This window comes from Columba livia, chromosome 20 (genome assembly GCF_036013475.1).
Source record: "Columba livia isolate bColLiv1 breed racing homer chromosome 20, bColLiv1.pat.W.v2, whole genome shotgun sequence".
NCBI classification, from domain to species: domain Eukaryota; kingdom Metazoa; phylum Chordata; class Aves; order Columbiformes; family Columbidae; genus Columba; species Columba livia.
The window spans coordinates 10,763,015-10,782,627 of NC_088621.1; the positions used below are offsets into that span (position 1 = coordinate 10,763,015).

The 19,613-nt window shown below is 51.0% G+C and overlaps 1 protein-coding gene across 1 annotated transcript in view; it reads right to left on the reverse strand.

Moving 5' to 3' along the window:
- The window catches only part of BAZ1B (bromodomain adjacent to zinc finger domain 1B), a 53,460-nt gene that overhangs the window by 13,731 nt on the left and 20,116 nt on the right, over positions 1-19,613 (reverse strand). The window contains exons 8-13 of the mRNA XM_065037332.1: positions 13,663-13,801; positions 12,315-12,445; positions 10,505-10,610; positions 2,249-2,347; positions 1,682-1,859; positions 508-693 (exon numbers count right to left, since the gene is read on the reverse strand). Of these exons, the coding sequence (XP_064893404.1) occupies positions 508-693; positions 1,682-1,859; positions 2,249-2,347; positions 10,505-10,610; positions 12,315-12,445; positions 13,663-13,801 (839 nt within the window). The remainder of the gene's footprint in view (positions 1-507; positions 694-1,681; positions 1,860-2,248; positions 2,348-10,504; positions 10,611-12,314; positions 12,446-13,662; positions 13,802-19,613) is intronic.

Consider the following 19,613-nt stretch of genomic DNA (forward strand, 5'->3'; position numbering starts at 1 on the left):
TGTTTGCCCGGGTGTCCGTGTCCAGCCCCAGGTCAGATCTGCTGCGGTGTCTCCGCGCACACAACTTGTGCCTCTTGGAAACGCTGATATTTCCCTGACCCCCACTCCCCGGCAGCCACGCAGACCTGCCGCTCCTTCTCTTTGTGGATCAAAGGCACTAAGCCGCCATCAGTGCTCCCTGATGGACACAACTCCTGTCAAGTTCTCCCTAATACGCTTTTATTAAAGTATGCAACTTGTGTAAGGAACTGCACAAACATTTGACTTGACCCATTTCCTGTTCATACAGAGAAAATTAACTGCAATTCCACATAATTACTTTAATTTTGCCAATACCTTTCTCTTCAAAATAACCAGGGAACACCTGCCCTGTAAATGACAAAACCAATGTGCTCTAAAATTGGAGCTGAGAGAAGCTGCTCAGGATTTAGTACCCAATGAAAGGTATTACCCCAGCTCAAAGAGTTATATTACAAGGCCAAAACAGAGCCCTGAAGTGAACAATACCTTGGCTTCTTCTGCCATTTTCTTGTCTTCATCTATCTCTTCAGCCTTGGCAACATAGTCCTCTCCTTGATGTTTCCGCCTCTTCTGCTTGGGGGCCATGAAGCCTTGAAGAAACTTCTTAACAACCCCAGCCTGGAGTGCGATCACACACTCTCCAAAATCCTTCAGGCTCTCCAGCGAGTACACCTGTTGGAAGAGCACGAGGTCACCAACAGCCCCAGGCTCCTGTCTGTGCTGTTTCAGGTGGGTCTGTCCTGTACGCGTGATACTCAACGCGGTGCTGGTATCTACCGCCCCTGCTCATGGAATCAGCACGTTGCTTCTGCTGCAGTTCACACGCAGCTCAAGATCCTGCACGGCACTGCTCAGAGAAAAGCATCGTGCCTTGCAAAAAATCCCACCAATTCCCCCAAAAAACCTAAACCCGTGATGACCAAGCACTAAGCAATTCTTCTACTCCTTCACTGACTTTGCTTTTCTCCTCCTCTTAACACTTCTGGTCTCGTCTACACAGGGAAGTCTCTGCAGCCACCCAGGGTGCAGCTCCAGCAGAGCTCTGCCCGTTCTGCGCTGCAGCAGGAGGAGCGGGCATGGTCTCAGGAGCGCGTCCTCTACCCGCAGACGACTGCTCTCTTCCTACAGACACCCAGCAGCGCTCACGTGAGTCGGGCTGACCTGCCACAGCGCTAAAAACCCACACTGCAGTCCCCTGCATGGTAACCTCCTTCTGCTGACACACCCGTGGGCAGAACACCCTTCAGTCCTGGCACTTGATCATCACCTCCAGCCTGAAGTGGTCTGAACTTATGAAAAATAATTCCAAAATGAAAAACTGCTGTCTCAACAAGTCATGCTGGCTTTGCTGCAGAAGCTAAAAATTAGCCACCAAGAGCTCTGCTAATGCTCCATAAAGAAGTCTGCCACCAGATGAAGGGAACAGGACCATTTATCAGCTGTGCAGGACAACCAGCTCCCAAGTTATGACCCACCTCCACCAAAAGAACCTCAAGCCAGCAGCTGTTTCATCTTGAAATAATAGTTTGGAAAGAGAGGACACACAAGAAAACTGATTTTCCTGATCCTCTTTTCTGAGGAAAACAAAAGACTCAAGACATTCACAGAAAGTATCAGCTTGTGTTCATCTCACTCGGTACCGCTTTGCCCGTTCACTCACTCTTGCTTCATATTCTGGTGTCACATCGACGTATCCCAGCCCTCCTTTCTGCAGCCGAGTTGCAACCTCGATGAGATCGCTCCGGAGGTAGTTCAGCAGCTCCTGGTTGCCATCGCAGGATTTGAGGCCCAGGTTCTGTTTCCGAGCCAAATGGATAGAATGTGTGATGTCCTGATACCTGGCAAATCAAAAACAACCTCTGAACACACGCGGTGCCCTGGGACAGCGCCGCTATCCAGCGTCACCCACGTGCTCCACCAGCAGAACGTGCTTTGAGAAGTGGCTGAAGCACGTGGCAGCGCTGGCTCAGGGTGCGGAACAGCAACGCCTCTGTTTCCAGTTGCAGTTTAAAGACTGATGGAACCTCCTCACAGTTTCAAGCGTTACCGACCAGGAACCTGCAGGCACCGCCCAAAAAAAGAGCAACTCCTCACCCTCAACATCCTCCCTCTCAGCACAGGCAGCAGAGCCGAGCGCAGGGCGCTGCCCCCGACCCGGCCAGGCTGGTGCTGGGGCTGTGACTGCACTGTGAGCTGGGGAAGGCGCCAAGGGCAGCAGCAGCCTCACCTCTTCTCCAGGCGCTCCTTCAGCTGGCTCTCGCGGACCCCCTGCGCGTGCAGACAATCCAGCAGCTCGTCCAGATCCTTCTGATTGTCACACAGAAACCTGCAAGACAAAACATGCGCCAACACCAGCTCACTAACATATACCCAGGGCAAGACAACTGCTGCTTCTCAATAGTTCACCAGCATTATTCGGGAGGGCTGACGAGTAACCTCCAGCGGACCAAGGTGAAACATTTCCAGTAACGCTGGCATCAGCATTCTGAATCAGATGGGCCCCATTTCAAGGTCCCCAAATGTAGCCAGTTCCAGGGTAAGAAAAATAAAAACAAACTAAACGCAGAACTGATTTATAGATTTTTTTTCCCCTCCTATTAAGTTTATTAAAACATCAGCGTTTGTATTTAGTTATGTACCCCAGGGATTAGATTCCCCAAGCTGCCCTCAGTTTAAGTGATCTGAGCGCCATTGCAGATGCACTAGAAAACATCAAGACGCTACACACGGCACAGCCTGGCAATTCAGTCGCTCTGCAGAGCCCGTGACACTCTCCATGAACCCCAGCAGGCCGCGGGCTATCGAGGGCCACGGCACCGCTCACACCGCCATGGTGACGGGGCGGCCCGGGAGCTGCAGAAATTGTCCTGTCTGAGCAGCTCACGTTCAGCTGAACGCTGAGATGCTGTATGTGAAAACCATGCTCATTAGCTTTAAACCTTTCTGCTCAGAAAGTCCGCCAGGACAGCAATGGCAATGGCTGAACGTAAAAGGGGAAAACTTCTGCAGAGTTCTCTACACAAGGCGTACAGACAAGTTTTAATGATGGGTTGTAGATCTAAACTAGTTACAAGACAGCCAGCGCTTTTCCTTCCCCCCGACTCTGTCCTAGGATGTCATGGAACCTCCTCAGCTGACGGGGACAAGGATGCAATCTGACCTTCAGAGCTCATTTACAGAAAATAAGACTAATTGCAACTCTTCCGGCAGACGATCGCTCCTCAGAAGAGCGGAGCCAGGGAATAGAAAAATCAGACTCGTGTGGACACAATTGCAAACGACCACGACGTGACCCTTGCCAGCCACACAGGAGACTCCAGATCAGACTTTCTCTTGAGCACAATCTCAGATGAGCCAGGCAACTAGAGGAAGATGCTGTTCTGGCCCCTCTTGAAATCACTATATCCACAATGCTTATTATTCAGTCCGAAATACCTACTAAATATCATCTTTGAAAAGAAAATATTTCAGAGTTCTAGTTTGCTCATATTGGGGGAACAGCCTCACAGTTTGTGTTCAGTCAGAAAATAAATTACTCTAATAAAACATAGGATTGATTTAAAAATGGAAGAAAGATCATTTCTTGCCAGTGACCTGCTCCAGTGCGCTCCAGCCCCGCAGAGCAGCCTCACCTCCCACACCGGGATCCAAACTTTCGGTCACCCGGAGAAACGGGACAGGGCGGCTCAAACACGTCCCAGCACCGGAGCCAGCACAGCACCTCGGCAGTGACGGACCAGGGGCTGGGCATGGGACACAACAGTCACACAGACCTGGGACAGTACAACTTGTGCCTTTTTCTTATGGATGCCACGTACGGTGACAGATTAGATTCCTGCATTCACTGGCGGGTCGACACACAGACCACTGCAAGGACAAGCGTTTCTAAGGCTACTGGACTTCTGCTAAATACAGAGAAACATCTCTACGATATTCGGTATCAAATTGCTTCCAAACCCTTGAGGCCAATCTTGGGATTGGTTCTAAACCATATTTCAGCAGGAAGAATCCGTCACAACAGCATAAACCAAGCTTCCCAACAGCTCACCTGCAGACACCCAGCAGAGGACTCCTCAGGCACGGTGAGGAGGTTGCCCAGGCCATGGTGAACCAAGACGGGTCACTGCTGCCCATACACCACGGCATCCGGCTGGAAAATAGCTCAGACCATGCCCGAGTGTCCTCAGCCTTTCCTCACGGCTGCAAAGCTAAGGGGGGAACTCCCTGCACAGTTTTGCCTTATTGTAAATGTGAACAGGCACTGGAAAGAATCAGTAAACGACACTTGGATTCCCCAGTGTTCTGTGGTTGGGGGAAAGACAACATAGGCTGCTGGGCAGCGTGAGAAAGCAGAGATCAGCCTTGAGACAGCGAGGGGTAAGCCCAGGCACGACTTCATTCCTGCTGAAGAGGAAGTGGGACAGGGAAGGGAGAACACGTGCAACAGGCACCTCAGTCCTCCCAGTAAGCCCTGAGAGTCAAACCGGGATTTCTGGGAGAGCAAACTGATCTACATCAGCTTGAACTCAAATGTGCAAAATACAAACACATCAAAAGGAACCCGTGTTAGTTTGACTGGTGACACCACTCTGTGCTGCCACAGCTCCCGGTTCCCGACCCGGCTCCACACGCTCCCTGACCTGAAGGAACAACCTCCAGCTCCAGCTGGGGCTCAACCAGCGTGGGACTGGGGCATGAACACAGTAAGACAGGGCTGTTGTTCAAATGGGGGAGGCAACAGGGCTGTGACCTTGTGGGTCTCAATAAGAGGGAGGGGAAGGGAACTGGTGCCCTGACACAGGTTAATAACACAGTCCAGAGTGACGGGAAAGACACCTGTGGGAGAGTGAAGACCAGATGGAGGGTTTCAAACTGATCCAAAGGGGGAGGTCCCGACTGGGGTAAGAGCTTCCTGAATCACTAAATAACAGCTGGGATGCTGTTCTCACATTTCTGGCAGCACAAGCCAGCAGACTGGTCAGCAATGGAAACAGAAGAGAAATGGCACAAGCATCAAGTAAAAGCTCTCAGTACTCACTGAAGCCAAATATCCCTCCCTGTTCTGGGGTATGGGCTGTGAGGTACAGTAAGAAAGAGAAAATCAAAGAATGTCCTGAGCTGGATGGACCCAGCAGGATCATGGAGTCCAACTCCCATCCCTGCACAGGACACCCCTCAGGTCACCCCGTGTGTCTGAGGACGTTGTCCAGTCTCTTCTCGAACACTGTCAGGTTGGGCCGTGACACCTCCCTGGGGAGCCTGTTCGGTGTCCAGCACCTCTGGGTCAAGAACCTTTTCCTCATGTCCCACTGACCCTCCCTGGCACATCTCCTGCCGTTCCCTGGGCTCTGTCACTGTCACAGAGCAGAGCTCACCCTGCCCCTCCTGCTCCTGCTGAGGAACCTGCAGCCCATGAGCTCTGCCCTCAGTCTGCTCTGCTCCAGCTGGACAAACCCAGGGACTGCAGCCGCTGCTCATCCGGCTTCCCCTCCAAACCTTCACCAGCTTCGCAGCCTCCTGTGGACACTCTGCAGTAGCTTTGTCTCCTTTTCTCCTGTGTCCCAGCCCTGCACACAGGGAATGCTGCAGGTGAGGCCGCCCCAGCGCAGAGCAGAGCGGGAAAGGTGTAAAACCTGGACTGCAGAGCAGGGAATGAAGAAATGGAGAGAACAACGTCTGGGGGAGCCCAGGGCCAGTATGTGCTCGGGGGGGCTGGTGTAAACAGGGGAGCTCCACCTGCAGAACTCAGGTGTGAGACGGTCTCTGCCAGCACCCCCAGGTGGCTCACACCGTCTGCCGAGGGACCCGCTGTACCAAACTGTATTCCTGACACATGAGGAACAACCGAGTTACTCTGCAGAGATGCCACTATTTCCAAAATTCAGCTGCTTTCTGACCAGGATGAGCGATCAGTCTCCTGCATGCTGATATACTGCAAAAGTTGTGATTAACCCATGGTTCGTGCTGGACAGACGGACACGGCTCACGAAGCACCATGGAACGGATAGAAGAGTTTTTCAGGGACCATGTGCCCAGAAGCTTTGAATGGGGAGATTTTTTAATAAGCATCAAGATCAGTGAAAGTGGTGCACAACGTTAGAAATGGGACTGGTCCATCCATCTGGAGAAGACAGAAGGAATCAAACATCTATGATTCTGAATGAGAACAATGATTCAGTCCCTGCACTTCCAGGACAGAACACTGCACCCTCTTCTTTTTTGGGACAAAGTACTGAAAGCAGAAACCACTTCCATGAGATACTGTTCCTGTAGCTCTTGGCAGAAATACGGAGCCTATTTCCCCCTGCATCCATGTGCTACCAGCTCCTGTCTTCGAGGAGAAGAGGGGCAGGACTGTGAAATACAACCATTCGTGGAGTTCATTTCGTGTTCATTTCAAAGTTTCATAAATCTGAGTGTAATGGGGTAAACTAAAGATGCTCTCCATGCACTGTAAGGCTACTCTCAATCCCATGGTAGATGTACTACTTGATAAAAGAGACAGAGAGCGGCAGTTAAAGCAGAATGCAAAGAAATGCAACTTCCAATGCACCACACGCTATCATGAGTTATAGCTGAACCAGCCCTTGTATCCAAACAAGAGAAGTTGCAGATATCCAAGGATTTCAGCGTGGTCTCACGACTCCTCAGGCTGAACAAGGACAACCTGCAGAAAGCAGCCGAGAAGGAGACTCCTCCATAACCATCCATGCTCACGGGCGCCCTTGAGACTGGAGGGATCAACGGCAACGGCCACCGAAGAGATTCTGTAACAGGATTTCCTCCGAGAGAAGTTCTAGTTACTGGCTCTCCCCTGAAATAACAGCTCTCAGGTTGTCACTCGGTGTTTTGCGGAAGCTTAGCGCTCCGGGTGACAGCTGTCAGACAGGCACCGAGCGAACAGGCCTTCTGCAGCTCTAGAGCTTTAGAGAACGGTCTGTGAGCTGAAGCAGCTTAGTGCTTATCTGCGGAATGGCTTTGGGCGGCCCTGTCAGGAGACACCCACCCAGCACAGAACGCGGAGGTAGAAGTGGTCACGTTTCCTTTGCAAAGCTGCCCCCGCTCACCCGGAGGGCACGAGGGCCCCCTCGGGCTCAGACCTGCCCTTGGGTTTCATCCACCTCGATACCCTGCCCTGGCCAAGTCGCCCAGTTGAACAACACACGCAGGCGAAAACCAGCGGTGCTGGCACGGTTATCGGTGCCAAACCTGACCGAAATCAAAGGCCTTGTAGCACAAGAGCCAGGCCAAATAAACCCAGACTCACCTGGCTCACTGTTATTTCTGAGTGGCAAAGAGCAGAGCAGCCACACAAGGACATTGCTTCGACTTGCCCCTATGGATTTCGACATCTCTGGAGGACCCCGTGTGCCAGGACAGGGATGTTTGTGTTTGGCACTGCCCAGGGAGCTCCTCTTTTGACGATTTGTCCAACCAGGACTTTAAACAGCTACGAATTGGAAGATCCTGAGCAGGTGGTGGCAGCGATTCGCACACGTGGGCTGGACGATGCGGAGCAGCACTTGCCTCCTGTTTCAGAACCGCCCTTTGCTGGTTTAATTTTCAGTTCTTTTTTCTGTATCATAAGAAAATCCTCTTTCTTTAGACCTCCCCATTCTCCAGCATTGCTCTCCATCCATCCCACCACTGAACAAACAAATTAAGAGTATTTCTGTAGTTTTTCACATTTCTTAGGCAGTTATTCACTCATGAGAACAGCTTCCCGCTTTATCCTCCGCAGGCCTTGCAGCAACAGGTCTGGTGAAGCACCATTGTTCCTCAAGGAAAAAGAAATATTTTGCCCTTGGTCTTATTTCTTCCATTTAGACTCAGTTTTTAAGTAGACATTCTCACCTCTAATAGCTTCCTTATCCTGCCGTGAACCGTACTGAGAACCTTCTCTCATCATTGCTGCTGCTTGGTTTCCAAGTTTTCTCAGCCTCTGTTTCACAGGTAAGAGGCAGCACTTGCTTCACCCATCTAGTACAGAAACTTCAAGACAATCTCTTTGAAAGCATTTTAGGCTTCTGGCTGCCATTTAAGCCTTTTCTTCTTAACAAGTTGCTTAATATTTGGTTTTGTTGCTCTCTTTTCAAAAAATAGAATACTGCATACTATAGTCACTTCTTACAAAGCAGCTCTTAGTAACAGAATTTAATTCAGGTCTGAAAGTGTGCGCAACCTGGTTGACAGAGCTGCGCTTCCCCTCCAGAGCTGTCCTGCCCCTGCTCCCCCTCTGACCTCTCTCATCACAGAATGGACTGGGTTGGAAAAGCCCTCAGAGATCATCCAGTCCAACCCTTGGTCCAACTCCAGTCCATTGACTAGATCATGGCACTAAGTGCCATGTCCAGTCTCAGTTGAAAAACCTCCATGGCCGGTGAGTCCAGCACCTCCCTGGGCAGCCATTCCAATGCCTGACCACTCTCTCTGCAAAGAATTGCTTTCTCATCTCCAGCCTAAATTTCCCCTGGCAGAGTTGAAGCCCATGGCCCCTTGTCCTATTGCTGATGCCTGGGAGAAGAGACCAATCCCCACCTGGCTAGAACTGCCCTTCAGGTAGTTCTAGAGAGTGCTGAGCTCAGCTCTAAGCCTCCTCTTCTCCAGACTAAACAAGCCCAGCTCCCTCAGCCTCTCCCCATAGCTCTTGTGTTCAAGTCCCTTCCCCAGTCTTGTTGCTCTTCTCTGGACCCGCTCCAGCACTTCAATCTCTTTCCTGAGCTGAGGGGCCCAGAACTGAACACAACACTCCAGGTGTGGCCTCACCAATGCAGAGCACAGGGGAAGGATCACTGCCCTTGTCCTGCTGACCACGCTGGTTTGGATACAGGACAGGATCCCATTGGCCCTCTTGGCCACCTGGGCACACTGTTGGCTCATGTTGAGCTTCCTGTCCATTAGTATCTCATCATGTTGTTGAGCTGCCTGACTGAGCAACTCAATGCTGCAATATCTAATATTATGCTTTTTCAAGTTCAGCCTGGAATTGCAAGTTTTAGGCATTCTGTGTTACTCCACTCATCTGATTTGGCTCTACGTTGCCTTCAGTTTACAGCGATATGCAGTATTAGTTTAAGCTACTGTTTTCCTTATATGATTTGACTTTTTACTGGAACACGTCTGTGAAAGGAAGGAGTATCAGAGCAGAGAACCTCCATGGGGATCACACTGGCCTCTGCAATCTCCTGCTCAGCCCCACTCCCCAGGAAAGCCCCACTGCTTCAACTTTGGCCACGTGCAAAGGACCAGACTGAGAAAGGAGTGAGATTTGTCACGGCAATACTGGTGGGAAGGAAGGCACGCACAGAACTCCACCAGCAATGAAACAGAAGGGTCAGAGCAATCCAAAGCCTCAGCACGCGGTGCCGATGGTTTAGAGGAATCAAGACATCCACAAATTTCAGTTTCTTCGGCAGTTCCTGGTGGGGAAGCAGGAACAGCCTCACGAAGGCAGTTCGACGTGCAGCAGTGGAACCGCGGAGCCACGCTCACAACTGGGGGTGTTATCAAAGACCAAACGTGGAAAATTCTGAGGGAAAGTCAGTGCTAGCACAGGAGCTGCACGAGCAACAACATTCGGACAGTTACTTCTCAGCGTTATCTAAAAATAAATAAAACGCAGAATCCTTCCCAGGCAGTAGAGAGGATGAAGCTGTAGCCAGTATGTTCTGGCATAAGGACACCACTGATCACTCCCCAACACACGGGGCAACAGCCAACACAGGAGATTTTCTGTGAGGGTAACAGACATCGGTTGGGGCAATTACTGGAGCAGGTCACAATCAAACCTGCCAAAGGCAGAGTGTTCAGATTTGATTCACTTAGAAGACATGGTGACTACTGCTTGGCATTGGGAAGTGTTAAAGGGATAACAGGCTGTCAACATGAGAGAATAATTTTGCTAAGCTACAGTTATCAGTAGCAACAAAAGTCAATTCCACGCTGTGGTGCTAGAGGAGAACAAATGGACACGAGCAGAGTCTGCGGTGCAGCCTGGGGGACAGGGACGAGGAGCTGGGGACGCTCTGCACATCTCACAGGGGCCGTGAGCACGCGGGGCTCAGCCCTGGCTGCAGAGATCCCAATGAGTTTCATGAGCCACAGTTCAGGTCTGCTGAGATGAACCATGAAAGAAAATCTAGACACACTTAGCTAAGTCACTGCTCCCCAACTCCTTTTTTTTCCTTTCCTTTTTTTTTGGTTAAAAAATTACACTTACCAATACTGGAAAAAAGCACACACCAGTTCTTCTAAATTAACAATATTCTGAATATAAAATATTTTAAAAGCAATACATCAGAGTAGCATTTTACCAGCTTAATTCATAGAAGCTTTAGGTCTGATGGACTACATTGCCTCCAGTGGTTTCACTGGCTCTGACTGGCTGCCCTTCCAGCCATCAGCAGGGCCTGCCAAACGAAACCTGTCTGGTTCCCTCCACCTCTACGCTTTGAGCACCGTGCAGCGATAGAAGCGCGTTTACCATAAGTTCTGTCCCTGCTTGGGGGTGGTGGTCTCGGCGGGCAGGTCGGCGGCGTGCGCGGCGCGGTGGAGCTTGCTCAGCCTGCCATCTGCGCTCTTCCGCTTGTCTGCAACACAAGAGCACGAGCTCAGAGCTGTTCTCGTTCGCCTTCCTCCTCCGAGAGTGCTTTATTTTGCAAAACCTAACCTACCTCCAGCTCAGCGTTTATATTCAGCACCTAGGCCAGCAATGCATTTGTCAGGAAAAACTAATCCAGCATCAGCTTGCTAAAATACACTGTATATTCATTTATAGAAACACAAAAAAATAATGGATTTTTCAAGAAATTACTGCACATACTATTTCAAATACATTGAACTAGTTTTACTTTTTAGCTACACATTGTCAAAGCACTTTCAGAACTAAGTCACAAATAGGATGCATTTGCATTTCTGAGCACCTTGGCACAGCAGTCAGACACAAATTTAAACCCTTGCTGATTTAAGCCTTTGCAGGTTAAGTCTCAAAAGGAATGTGCTGAAATCTTGCACATTAGCTGGGTAAACAGACAGGCAGCACTTGAGGAATTAATGCAGCTGGAAGCAGCTGGTGCACAGGAACACAACCGGTTGACATTTGATAAAGTTCACATAATAACATACACCCCTGAAGGGTCACTGAATGACACCAGCTCCAGCTCAGCAAGTCACAAAGATGCAGACGGGTGGGTGAGGTGTCGCAGTGCGCGTGCCCTGCTCCGTTCTTCTCCACATGTTTGCTCCGACCATTGTCTAAACCAAAACCACCAGGCAGGGTTCTGGTTTAACTCCCAACAGCCTCTCGTGCAGCGTTGCTGCAGACGGAGTCAGTGTCAGCCTGCGATGCTCCAGGAGCAGGAGGTGATGAGGATTAACGCTGCAGCTGCAGTCAGGTCACAGCACGCTCTCCTGTACCCAGAACTATTGCCACATACACGTGCTGAGTTTCCCTCCCCACAGACTGATTTTTGTGCATGTCCACGTGCTCCCTGCAATGCCCCAACCACCCAGACTCCAAGTCAGCCAGAAGATGACAGAGGACGTACTAGAACTTCAGCTCGTCACCTGCATGCTGGCTGCAAGGCGAACAGCAGGTGAGGACGTGTACAAGAGGGCTGTGTGCCACAACAGCTGCCATCAGCAAAGCCACAGGGATCTAGAGGACTGACCTGCTTGATACCTCACAGATTAACCTGGGAGTCTTAGCAAGAGCAGAGCATCAGCACGGTGATGGACGGAATCACAGAACCAGTTTGGTTGGAAGAGACCAACCATTCCCCCACCCCTGGCACTGCCCCATGTCCTGAGAACCTCATGTCCGTCTGTCCAGCCCTCCAGGGCTGGTGACTCCAGCACTGCCCTGGGCAGCCTGTTCCAATGCCCCACAGCCCTTTGGGGAAGAAATTGTTCCCCAGATCCGCTCTAACAGTGAGGACACCCTCACGCTACAGCGCACAACTGGCTCTTTCTCCAGGACGCCTGGCATGGCAGGGTCAGAGCAAACCAGAGGGATTAGCGCATGACTGACATCGAGCCGGCTGCTTCTAAAGGTGACGGTATCCCGCGGGACGCTGCGGGCAGAGGGACGCTGCGGGCAGTTCTCAGGACCTGCAGCAGTGGGGCATCATCATGAGCATCAGCCTCTCCTGCTGCAGGCTTCTTGAGTTTAAAGAAGGCTTAAATCAGAGTTTCCCCATGAAAACACTCAGACTGGACAGTTCTCTTACATTCATTAATCCATCCTTACAGACAACAACAAAGGAAATACCCATGCAGAAGCAGGTTGATCATACCTCCCGGGCTGCAGTCCTTTTTAAAATCATCTTTTTTCTGATGGGAAAGGGTGAATCTGTAGTCTATGCTGTCATGCACCCAGCCTTTCTCAATGAACAAGCCAGGAACTTCATCCGAAAACAGCCAATACCTGTAGGAAACACGCATTAGCAGGTATCCGCCTCCTCTTCTGCCTAGTTACACATGTCCACTTTTATTTGCACAGAGTGGAGAAGCATCTGTGTGCTTGACTCAATAAAAACCAAATGCATGTGTATCTTTCTATTAGCACAGTTGAGAAACATGAAAAGCTTTAATTAGAATTCATCCTAAAAGTATTCTCGTGAAAAAAAAATTAAAGAAAAAGGAGATGCTATAAATAAGCAGGTTCTTGAGCAGCGACGGCAACACTTGCGGCTCCACCGGCTCGTGGATCCTGACCCCTGCAGAAAGCCTCAAGAAGCTGCTCCGTAAAGCGGCAAGGGCCGTTACACTCGTGTGCTGGTTTGACTGAAAATGGGTTCATTTTCTCCATGCAGTTAGAAACCTTTCTTTTCATAGCTAGCAGGCTCATTATTTGGAGGTAGTTTAAGAACAAGCCGTTAACAGCCCGGGACAGAGTTAATGTTTTGAACTCCTCTGGTCTGAGAGCCAAGGACACTCTGAGCTCTGCCCGCAGTGTGAGGCAGCGAGGAAGGGGATGGACAGACAGAGCTGGACTGACACCCAGGCTGATCAATAAGAGTATTCCAGCCCATTAGCACCATTCTAATTGTTTAAGAGAAGTCAGGACCTTCTGGGTTGTTCTCTCTCCCTCTCTTGCTCTGGGGCGCAGCCGGGGCAGTTCGGCTGGGATGTCTAGTTGGTTGGAAGAGACCAACCATTCCCCCACCCCTGTCACTGCCCCATGTCCTGAGAACCTCATGTCCGTCTGCAGAGGTCTCTGGGCTTTTCTGCCTTTTTCCTTTCTCTCTTTTGGATGCGCTGTTCAGGACTGGGGTATCGCTTCCTGGGCCTGGCTGCTTGGTGCGGATGGAGTTCATGGGGCACTGCCTTGAGTATTTTCTATTTCTATTTTATATCTATATTTACTAGTAGTATATTAGTATTTTGTTACTTTATTAAACTGTGTTTATCTCAATCCAGGTTTCTCCCTCCCCTGTCGGGGGTGTGGGAGGTGGTGAGTGAGCAGCTGTGTGGTTGTATTGCCAGCTCGGGTTCAACCACCACAACTCGATATCCACAACCCCCTCACCTCTGCTCTCCCCACAGCTCAGCACGCAGGGACTGCTCTCAATGCCCTCCACACCAATCGCTTCTTGGGGGCTGCAATCTGACCAAGCTGCTCTGGACCATTTCCCTTCCCACCTGTTATGATTACGGTCAGTGCCAATTGGAGTCCTGCGCATCACCAGCTTCGCTTTGGCGATTCCATCCTGGAAGGTTTTCTCAGCTGCAGCTTTATGCTTCCGGATTCTTTCTTCCTCTGCTTCTTTCTCCATCCTCACTGTTGAAATTAGTGTAGAGGAGCATTAGCTTTCTTTTATTGTATCCAGTCATCAATATTCTACTTCATTTTACTACACTATTAGGGTAAAAAAACCCCAAATATATATATATATATAATATATATATGTGACTTGAGTTACTATTCCTTTAGCACTGCCATCCATCCTTTATCTTACTTTCAACCCACCATTCTAGAAAAAACTCAAGAATTATTAGGAAGTGACAGAATCCCAGAATGTCAGGGGTTGAAGGGCCCTGGAAAGCTCATCCAGTGCAATCCCCCCATGGAGCAGGAACACCCAGATGAGGTTACACAGGAAGGTGTCCAGGCGGGTTGGAATGTCTGCACAGAAGGAGACTCCACAACCCCCTGGGCAGCCTGGGCCAGGCTCTGCCACCCTCACCAGGAACAAGTTTCTTCTCATCTTTCAGTGGAACCTCCTGTGTTCCAGTTTGCACCCGTTGCCCCTTGTCCTGTCACTGGTTGTCACCAGAAGAGCCTGGCTCCATCCTCCTGACACTCCCCCTTTCCATATTGATCCCCATGAATGAGTCCCCCCTCAGTCTCCTCTTGTCCAGCTCCAGAGCCCCAGCTCCCTCAGCCTTTCCTCACACGGGAGATGCTCCAATCCTTTAATCAAAATCAAAGCACAAGGATGAACTGGGCTGAGGAAAGTTTGCATAAAAATTGACCGGAGAAGTTAGTCCTTATTATTAATTTCATTCTAGACCAACGAAGCAGCATCCATTGCTGTGCAATTCCCTTCAACAGGCTCAAAGATCTCTAACCACAGCTCGGTATCCAGCAGGACTCCCGCTCTGGCCTCGGCCTGGGGGGGTGACACCAGATGTGTCACCTGCATTTCCCACCGCAGCCATGGAGACAGCCTCCACCTGCCCCAAACCAGACCTGGCACAAGAGGCTCTTCCAGGCACCAGAGTCTCCCAGCAGTGACCCAGTCACACCTCCTGCCAGCTCCCGCTGTCCCAGCCACGCTGGGACGTGGAAGAGCATTAAAACCGAAACCTCAGGTTTCCCACTCATGACATGAGTATTGGAATTTCACCAGTGCTCAATATCTATGGCTGTTGGCAAAGAAGAAGGGAAGAAACACAGGCAATGGCCTAAATCCTGGCATCATGGAGTCCTTGGTGAGAGTTTTACAAAATACAACTTGTAATTTTCCATCTCTAGGTAAGGAGCAAGAGGCAAGGCAGCTTCTGCCAAGAGAGAGGGTACTAAGGCCAACAAGATTTATGCTTCTCCTCATGGTTCAACAGTCTCTCTACACAGAACAGGTGTATGTTCACTGAAACCGCCTGAACAAAAAGGAACAGAACACCAAACTGCGTCACGCTGGCTCTTCAGAGCCTGACGCAACAAAACCCTCGCTGGTTCACAACCTGCACAAAAGGCTCCTGGCCACTTTCTTCTGTGTCCTGAGAAAACTGGTGGAAAAGAATAAAAAGGAGGAAGAAATGAAACTTTGTGTTAGAGAGGAGGGTTTGAAGCAGATGGAATGAGAGCACATGGAAGGCTGTGGAGCGGGGCAGGTGAACGCGAGCAGGCACAGACTGGGTGCCGGTTGCTGCCCAGCCTCACTGGGACTGTTCCACTATCCGCTCTTTCTCCTGCAGCCACTTTCTGTACCACGACAGGTTTGGTAACACTTGATTAGTAAATACCTGGTAAGCCTCTGAAGCCCTGCCAGTGTAATCAATCCCGACTGATTAGAGGCGACACGCTGGAAAACACACCCCTGAAGTTGTTACACCAACACTATACATCAGCTTTTATATAATAATATACCAACAATATACCAACTTGCAGTAATTGCAGCACGGCAAAACGTCCCATAAATCCGCAGGTGCCAGAGGTGGCAGCTGCACAACCCGTGTCTGTGAATGCCGGCTGACGGCCTCCCCACGGCCAACACAGTCAGGACGAGCAGCAACAGCCGCTCTCGGAGCGCCCAACGCCTCGTGTCACCCAAACCCGAGTCTCACAAACCACAGACCCCGCGCTGCCCGAGCGCTGTTCTCGCCCTCCGCACACACAGAGGTGACACGATGTCCCCAGGATTTCTCTCCCTGACACCTCCCCAGGACTCGCTGCCGCCACCTGACACCAGCACAAGGTCCAGTTCCCTCCTCGGCCAATGCTCCGACCAAACCGAGCTGCCGGCAAACTCTGCAATGCCGACACCACGGGATATCGTGGGGACCAACGAGACAGGGATCCTCTCTACCCAGCTGTAACATGAACCATCAAGTGCCACTGAACAGAGTCTGGTCCATCCTCTGACACCCACCCTGAGCTATTGATCCATGGATCAGATCCCTCTCAGCTTCTCTTCTCCAGCTCAACAGCCCCAGCTCTCTCAGTGTCTCCTCATCACAAAGATGCTCCAGACCCCTCAGCATCTCTGTGTCCCTCTGCTGGACTCTCTCCAGTAATTCCTTGTCCTTCTTGAACTGGGAAGCCCAGAACTGGACACACAACTCCAGATGTGGCCTCCCCAGGGCAGAGCAGAGGGGGAGGAACAACCTCCCTGACCTGCTGCTCACACTCTTCCTCACACACCCCAGGTACCATTGGCCTGGGCCACAAGAGCACGTTGTTGACTCACGACTAACCAGTTGCCCAAGAAGACTCCAAGGTTCTTCTCCACAATGCTGCTTTCCAGGAGGTCCACCCCAACCTGTACTGGTGCCGCGGGTTGTTCCTCCCCAGGGGCACGACCCTGCTCCTTCCCTTGTTGAATTTCATGAAGTTCTTCTCTGCCCAGTCCAGCCTGCCCAGGTCTCTGGATGGCAGCTCAGCCTCTGCTGTGTGGCCCTTCCTCCCAGTTTGGTACCAGCAAAGTTGCTGGGGGTGCACTCAGTCTCTTCATCCAGGTCATTGATGAACAGGTTGAACAGGACTGGACCCAGTGCTGACCCCTGGGGAACCCGCTGATTACAGGCCTGAATCAGACCCTGCACCGTTGATCACAACCCTCCGGGCTCTGCCATCCAGCCAGTTCTTGATCCATCTCACTGTGCATTCATCCAGCCCGCACTTCCTGAGCTTGTCTGTGAGGAGATTGTGAGGGACGGTGTCAAAAGCCTTGCTGAAGCCAAGGCAGACAACGTCCACTGCTCTCCCCTCGTCTATCCAGCCAGTCATACCATCATAGAAGGCCATCAGGTGGGTCAAACATGATTTCCCCTTGGTAAATCCATGTTCACTACTCCTGATAACCTTCTTTTCTTCCACATGCTTGGAGATGACGTTCAGAATGAGCTGTTCCATCACCTTTCCAGGGATGGAGGTGAGGCTGACTGGCCTGTAGTTTCCTGGGTTGTCCTTCTGGCCCTTTCTGAAGGCTGGAGTGACTCTGGCTTTCCTCCAGTCCTCAGACACCTCTCCTGTTCCCCACGACCTTTCAAAGATGATGGAGAGTGACTTTGCAATAACATCTGCCAACTTTCTCAGCCCTTGCGGGCACATCCCACTGGGGCCCGCGGCTTTGTGGATCTCCAGCTTGTCCAAACGATCTCTAACCTGCTCTTCCTCAACCAAGGGAAAGTCTTTCTTTTACTCATACGCCAAAACTGTTCAATCAAAACGAGAACAAAGAAACCAAAGCAAAGGGTTCCTCCCCACAGCTCATCTGCTCGTGTGGCAGCACGCTGCCCTCGGCTGGCACGCTCGTCTCCAGCCGGCGCCATCACCGTATCACCGCGCAGCTCCCCATCCTCCTCCAGCCCCTACGGAGCTGCCGCTTCAGAGCGACACGGCAGAGAACACCCAGTAAGTGCTGCAGTAATGTGGAAATGGAAGTGACTCGACTTCTGCTATTGAGAAAATACAGATATTAATGACATTATCTCAACAGGAAGTTCTGTACTGATTTTTTTTTAAGAAAGAACAACAAAAAAGCCATTTACGGTTCTTTGCACTGGGTTCTTTTTGGAGCTTGGTAGCACTGGCTGCAACCCTGACCGGTTTAACCTGAACGAGGTGAGTGCTCCTGGTGTCACAGCTGTTACCAGAGTAGTGAAAAGAAACCTCTGACTGTGAGATAGATCCATAGAGAGATATATGTGTAAAAGAGTAGTTGCTGACAAAACACTTACTGCACAACGGTTCATATAATATACGTATTAATACAATATTGTGTGTGCATATATACATATATATATATGAACTACTGCACAAATAGGTGTTTTGTCAGCAACTAGTCTTTTACTTCCCTCAGAGACATAATACTATCAAACAAATGCAGCTGACGTGGTGTGAGAGCCGTTCTGCTGCCACAGGCGCAGAGAGGCCGTGCAGCAGCACACGGACACGCTGTCCCCGCGGTTATCAGAGCTGCTTCCACACGCCGAACCCAACCAGGCCTGACGTCCCGATCAGCTCAGCTCTGAGCTGCCGACCCCACTGCCCAACCACCATCAGCACTGACCGAGCTCTGCGGTACTCTGAAGGAACCTTTACACCTGGGAGCCGCTGCTGGAGACTGAAACACAGCCCTGGGTGCCCAAAATGTTGGGGTTTGGTGCATGGGAAGCAAGCAATATGAATTCAAACCTTAATGAAAAGCTCACTCCTTCCTTCCCTGCCAGAGAGACCCAGTTTGCTGTGTGGAGTTCAAAAGAATGAATCAAACCTCCCCAGCAAGCAAGACAAGTGATTCTTATCTCCATCCATGTAACATTGCTTTTCTTCATAGAGTCATAAATGTCCTGAGTTGGATGGACCCAGCAGGATCATGGAGTCCAACTCCTGTCCCTGCACAGGACACCCCACAGGTCACCCCGTGTGTCTGAGGACGTTGTCCAGTCTCTTCTTGAACACTGTCAGGTTGGGGCTGTGACACCTCCCTGGGGAGCCTGTTCAGTGTCCAGCACCTCTGGGTGAAGAACCTTTTCCTCATGTCCCACTGACCCTCCCTGGCACATCTTCTGCCGTTCCCTGGGCTCTGTCACTGTCACAGAGCAGAGCTCACCCTGCCCCTCCTGCTCCTGCTGAGGAACCTGCAGCCCATGAGCTCTGCCCTCAGTCTGCTCTGCTCCAGCTGAACAAACCCAGGGACTGCAGCCGCTGCTCATTCGGCTTCCCCTCCAAACCTTCACCAGCTTCGCAGCCTCCTCTGGACACTCTGCAGTAGCTTTGTCTCCTTTTCTCCTGTGTCCCAGCCCTGCACACAGGGAATGCTGCAGGTGAGGCCGCCCCAGCGCAGAGCAGAGCGGGACAATCCCTCCCTGCCCGGCTGGCAATGTTTGTGCTTCATATGTAATTAGTACAAACTATTAAGTGAGAACAAGGAGCATCCCAAGCAGTACTGTTCAAACTGTGTTTCATTTTGCAGCAAAATCTTACCAGAAACTTGCTATCAAACAACTGGACACGGCAAGAACCAGGGCCCAGAGCCCCTTCAGCCACAGCACATTAGATAGCTGGTGTTTTGTTCTCTGCTGGAGAAGCAGGACAGCACTCCAGATCTTCAGCAGTTTATTGACACTTCTGAGACTCACAGTTCTAACAGCTCTGAAAGGTGTGTCTGCACTCGGTGTGAGGCGCAGTTGTATCCGTGTCCTTCCTCAGAAGCCCCAGGACATTCCCCATTATCCACCTGTCCCTGGTCTCCCAGAACAGCTGCTCCCAGGTTCTGGCCAAGCAGACAAGCCAGACTCCATGTGGGCCACCCATGCCCCAGCCCTTTCAGAGCACAACAACCACCCAGCTGAGCTGTGCTGTCCACGTCCACCCGCCCAACACCCACATCTACAACCCAAAAATGCCCCCAACTGTAACTACG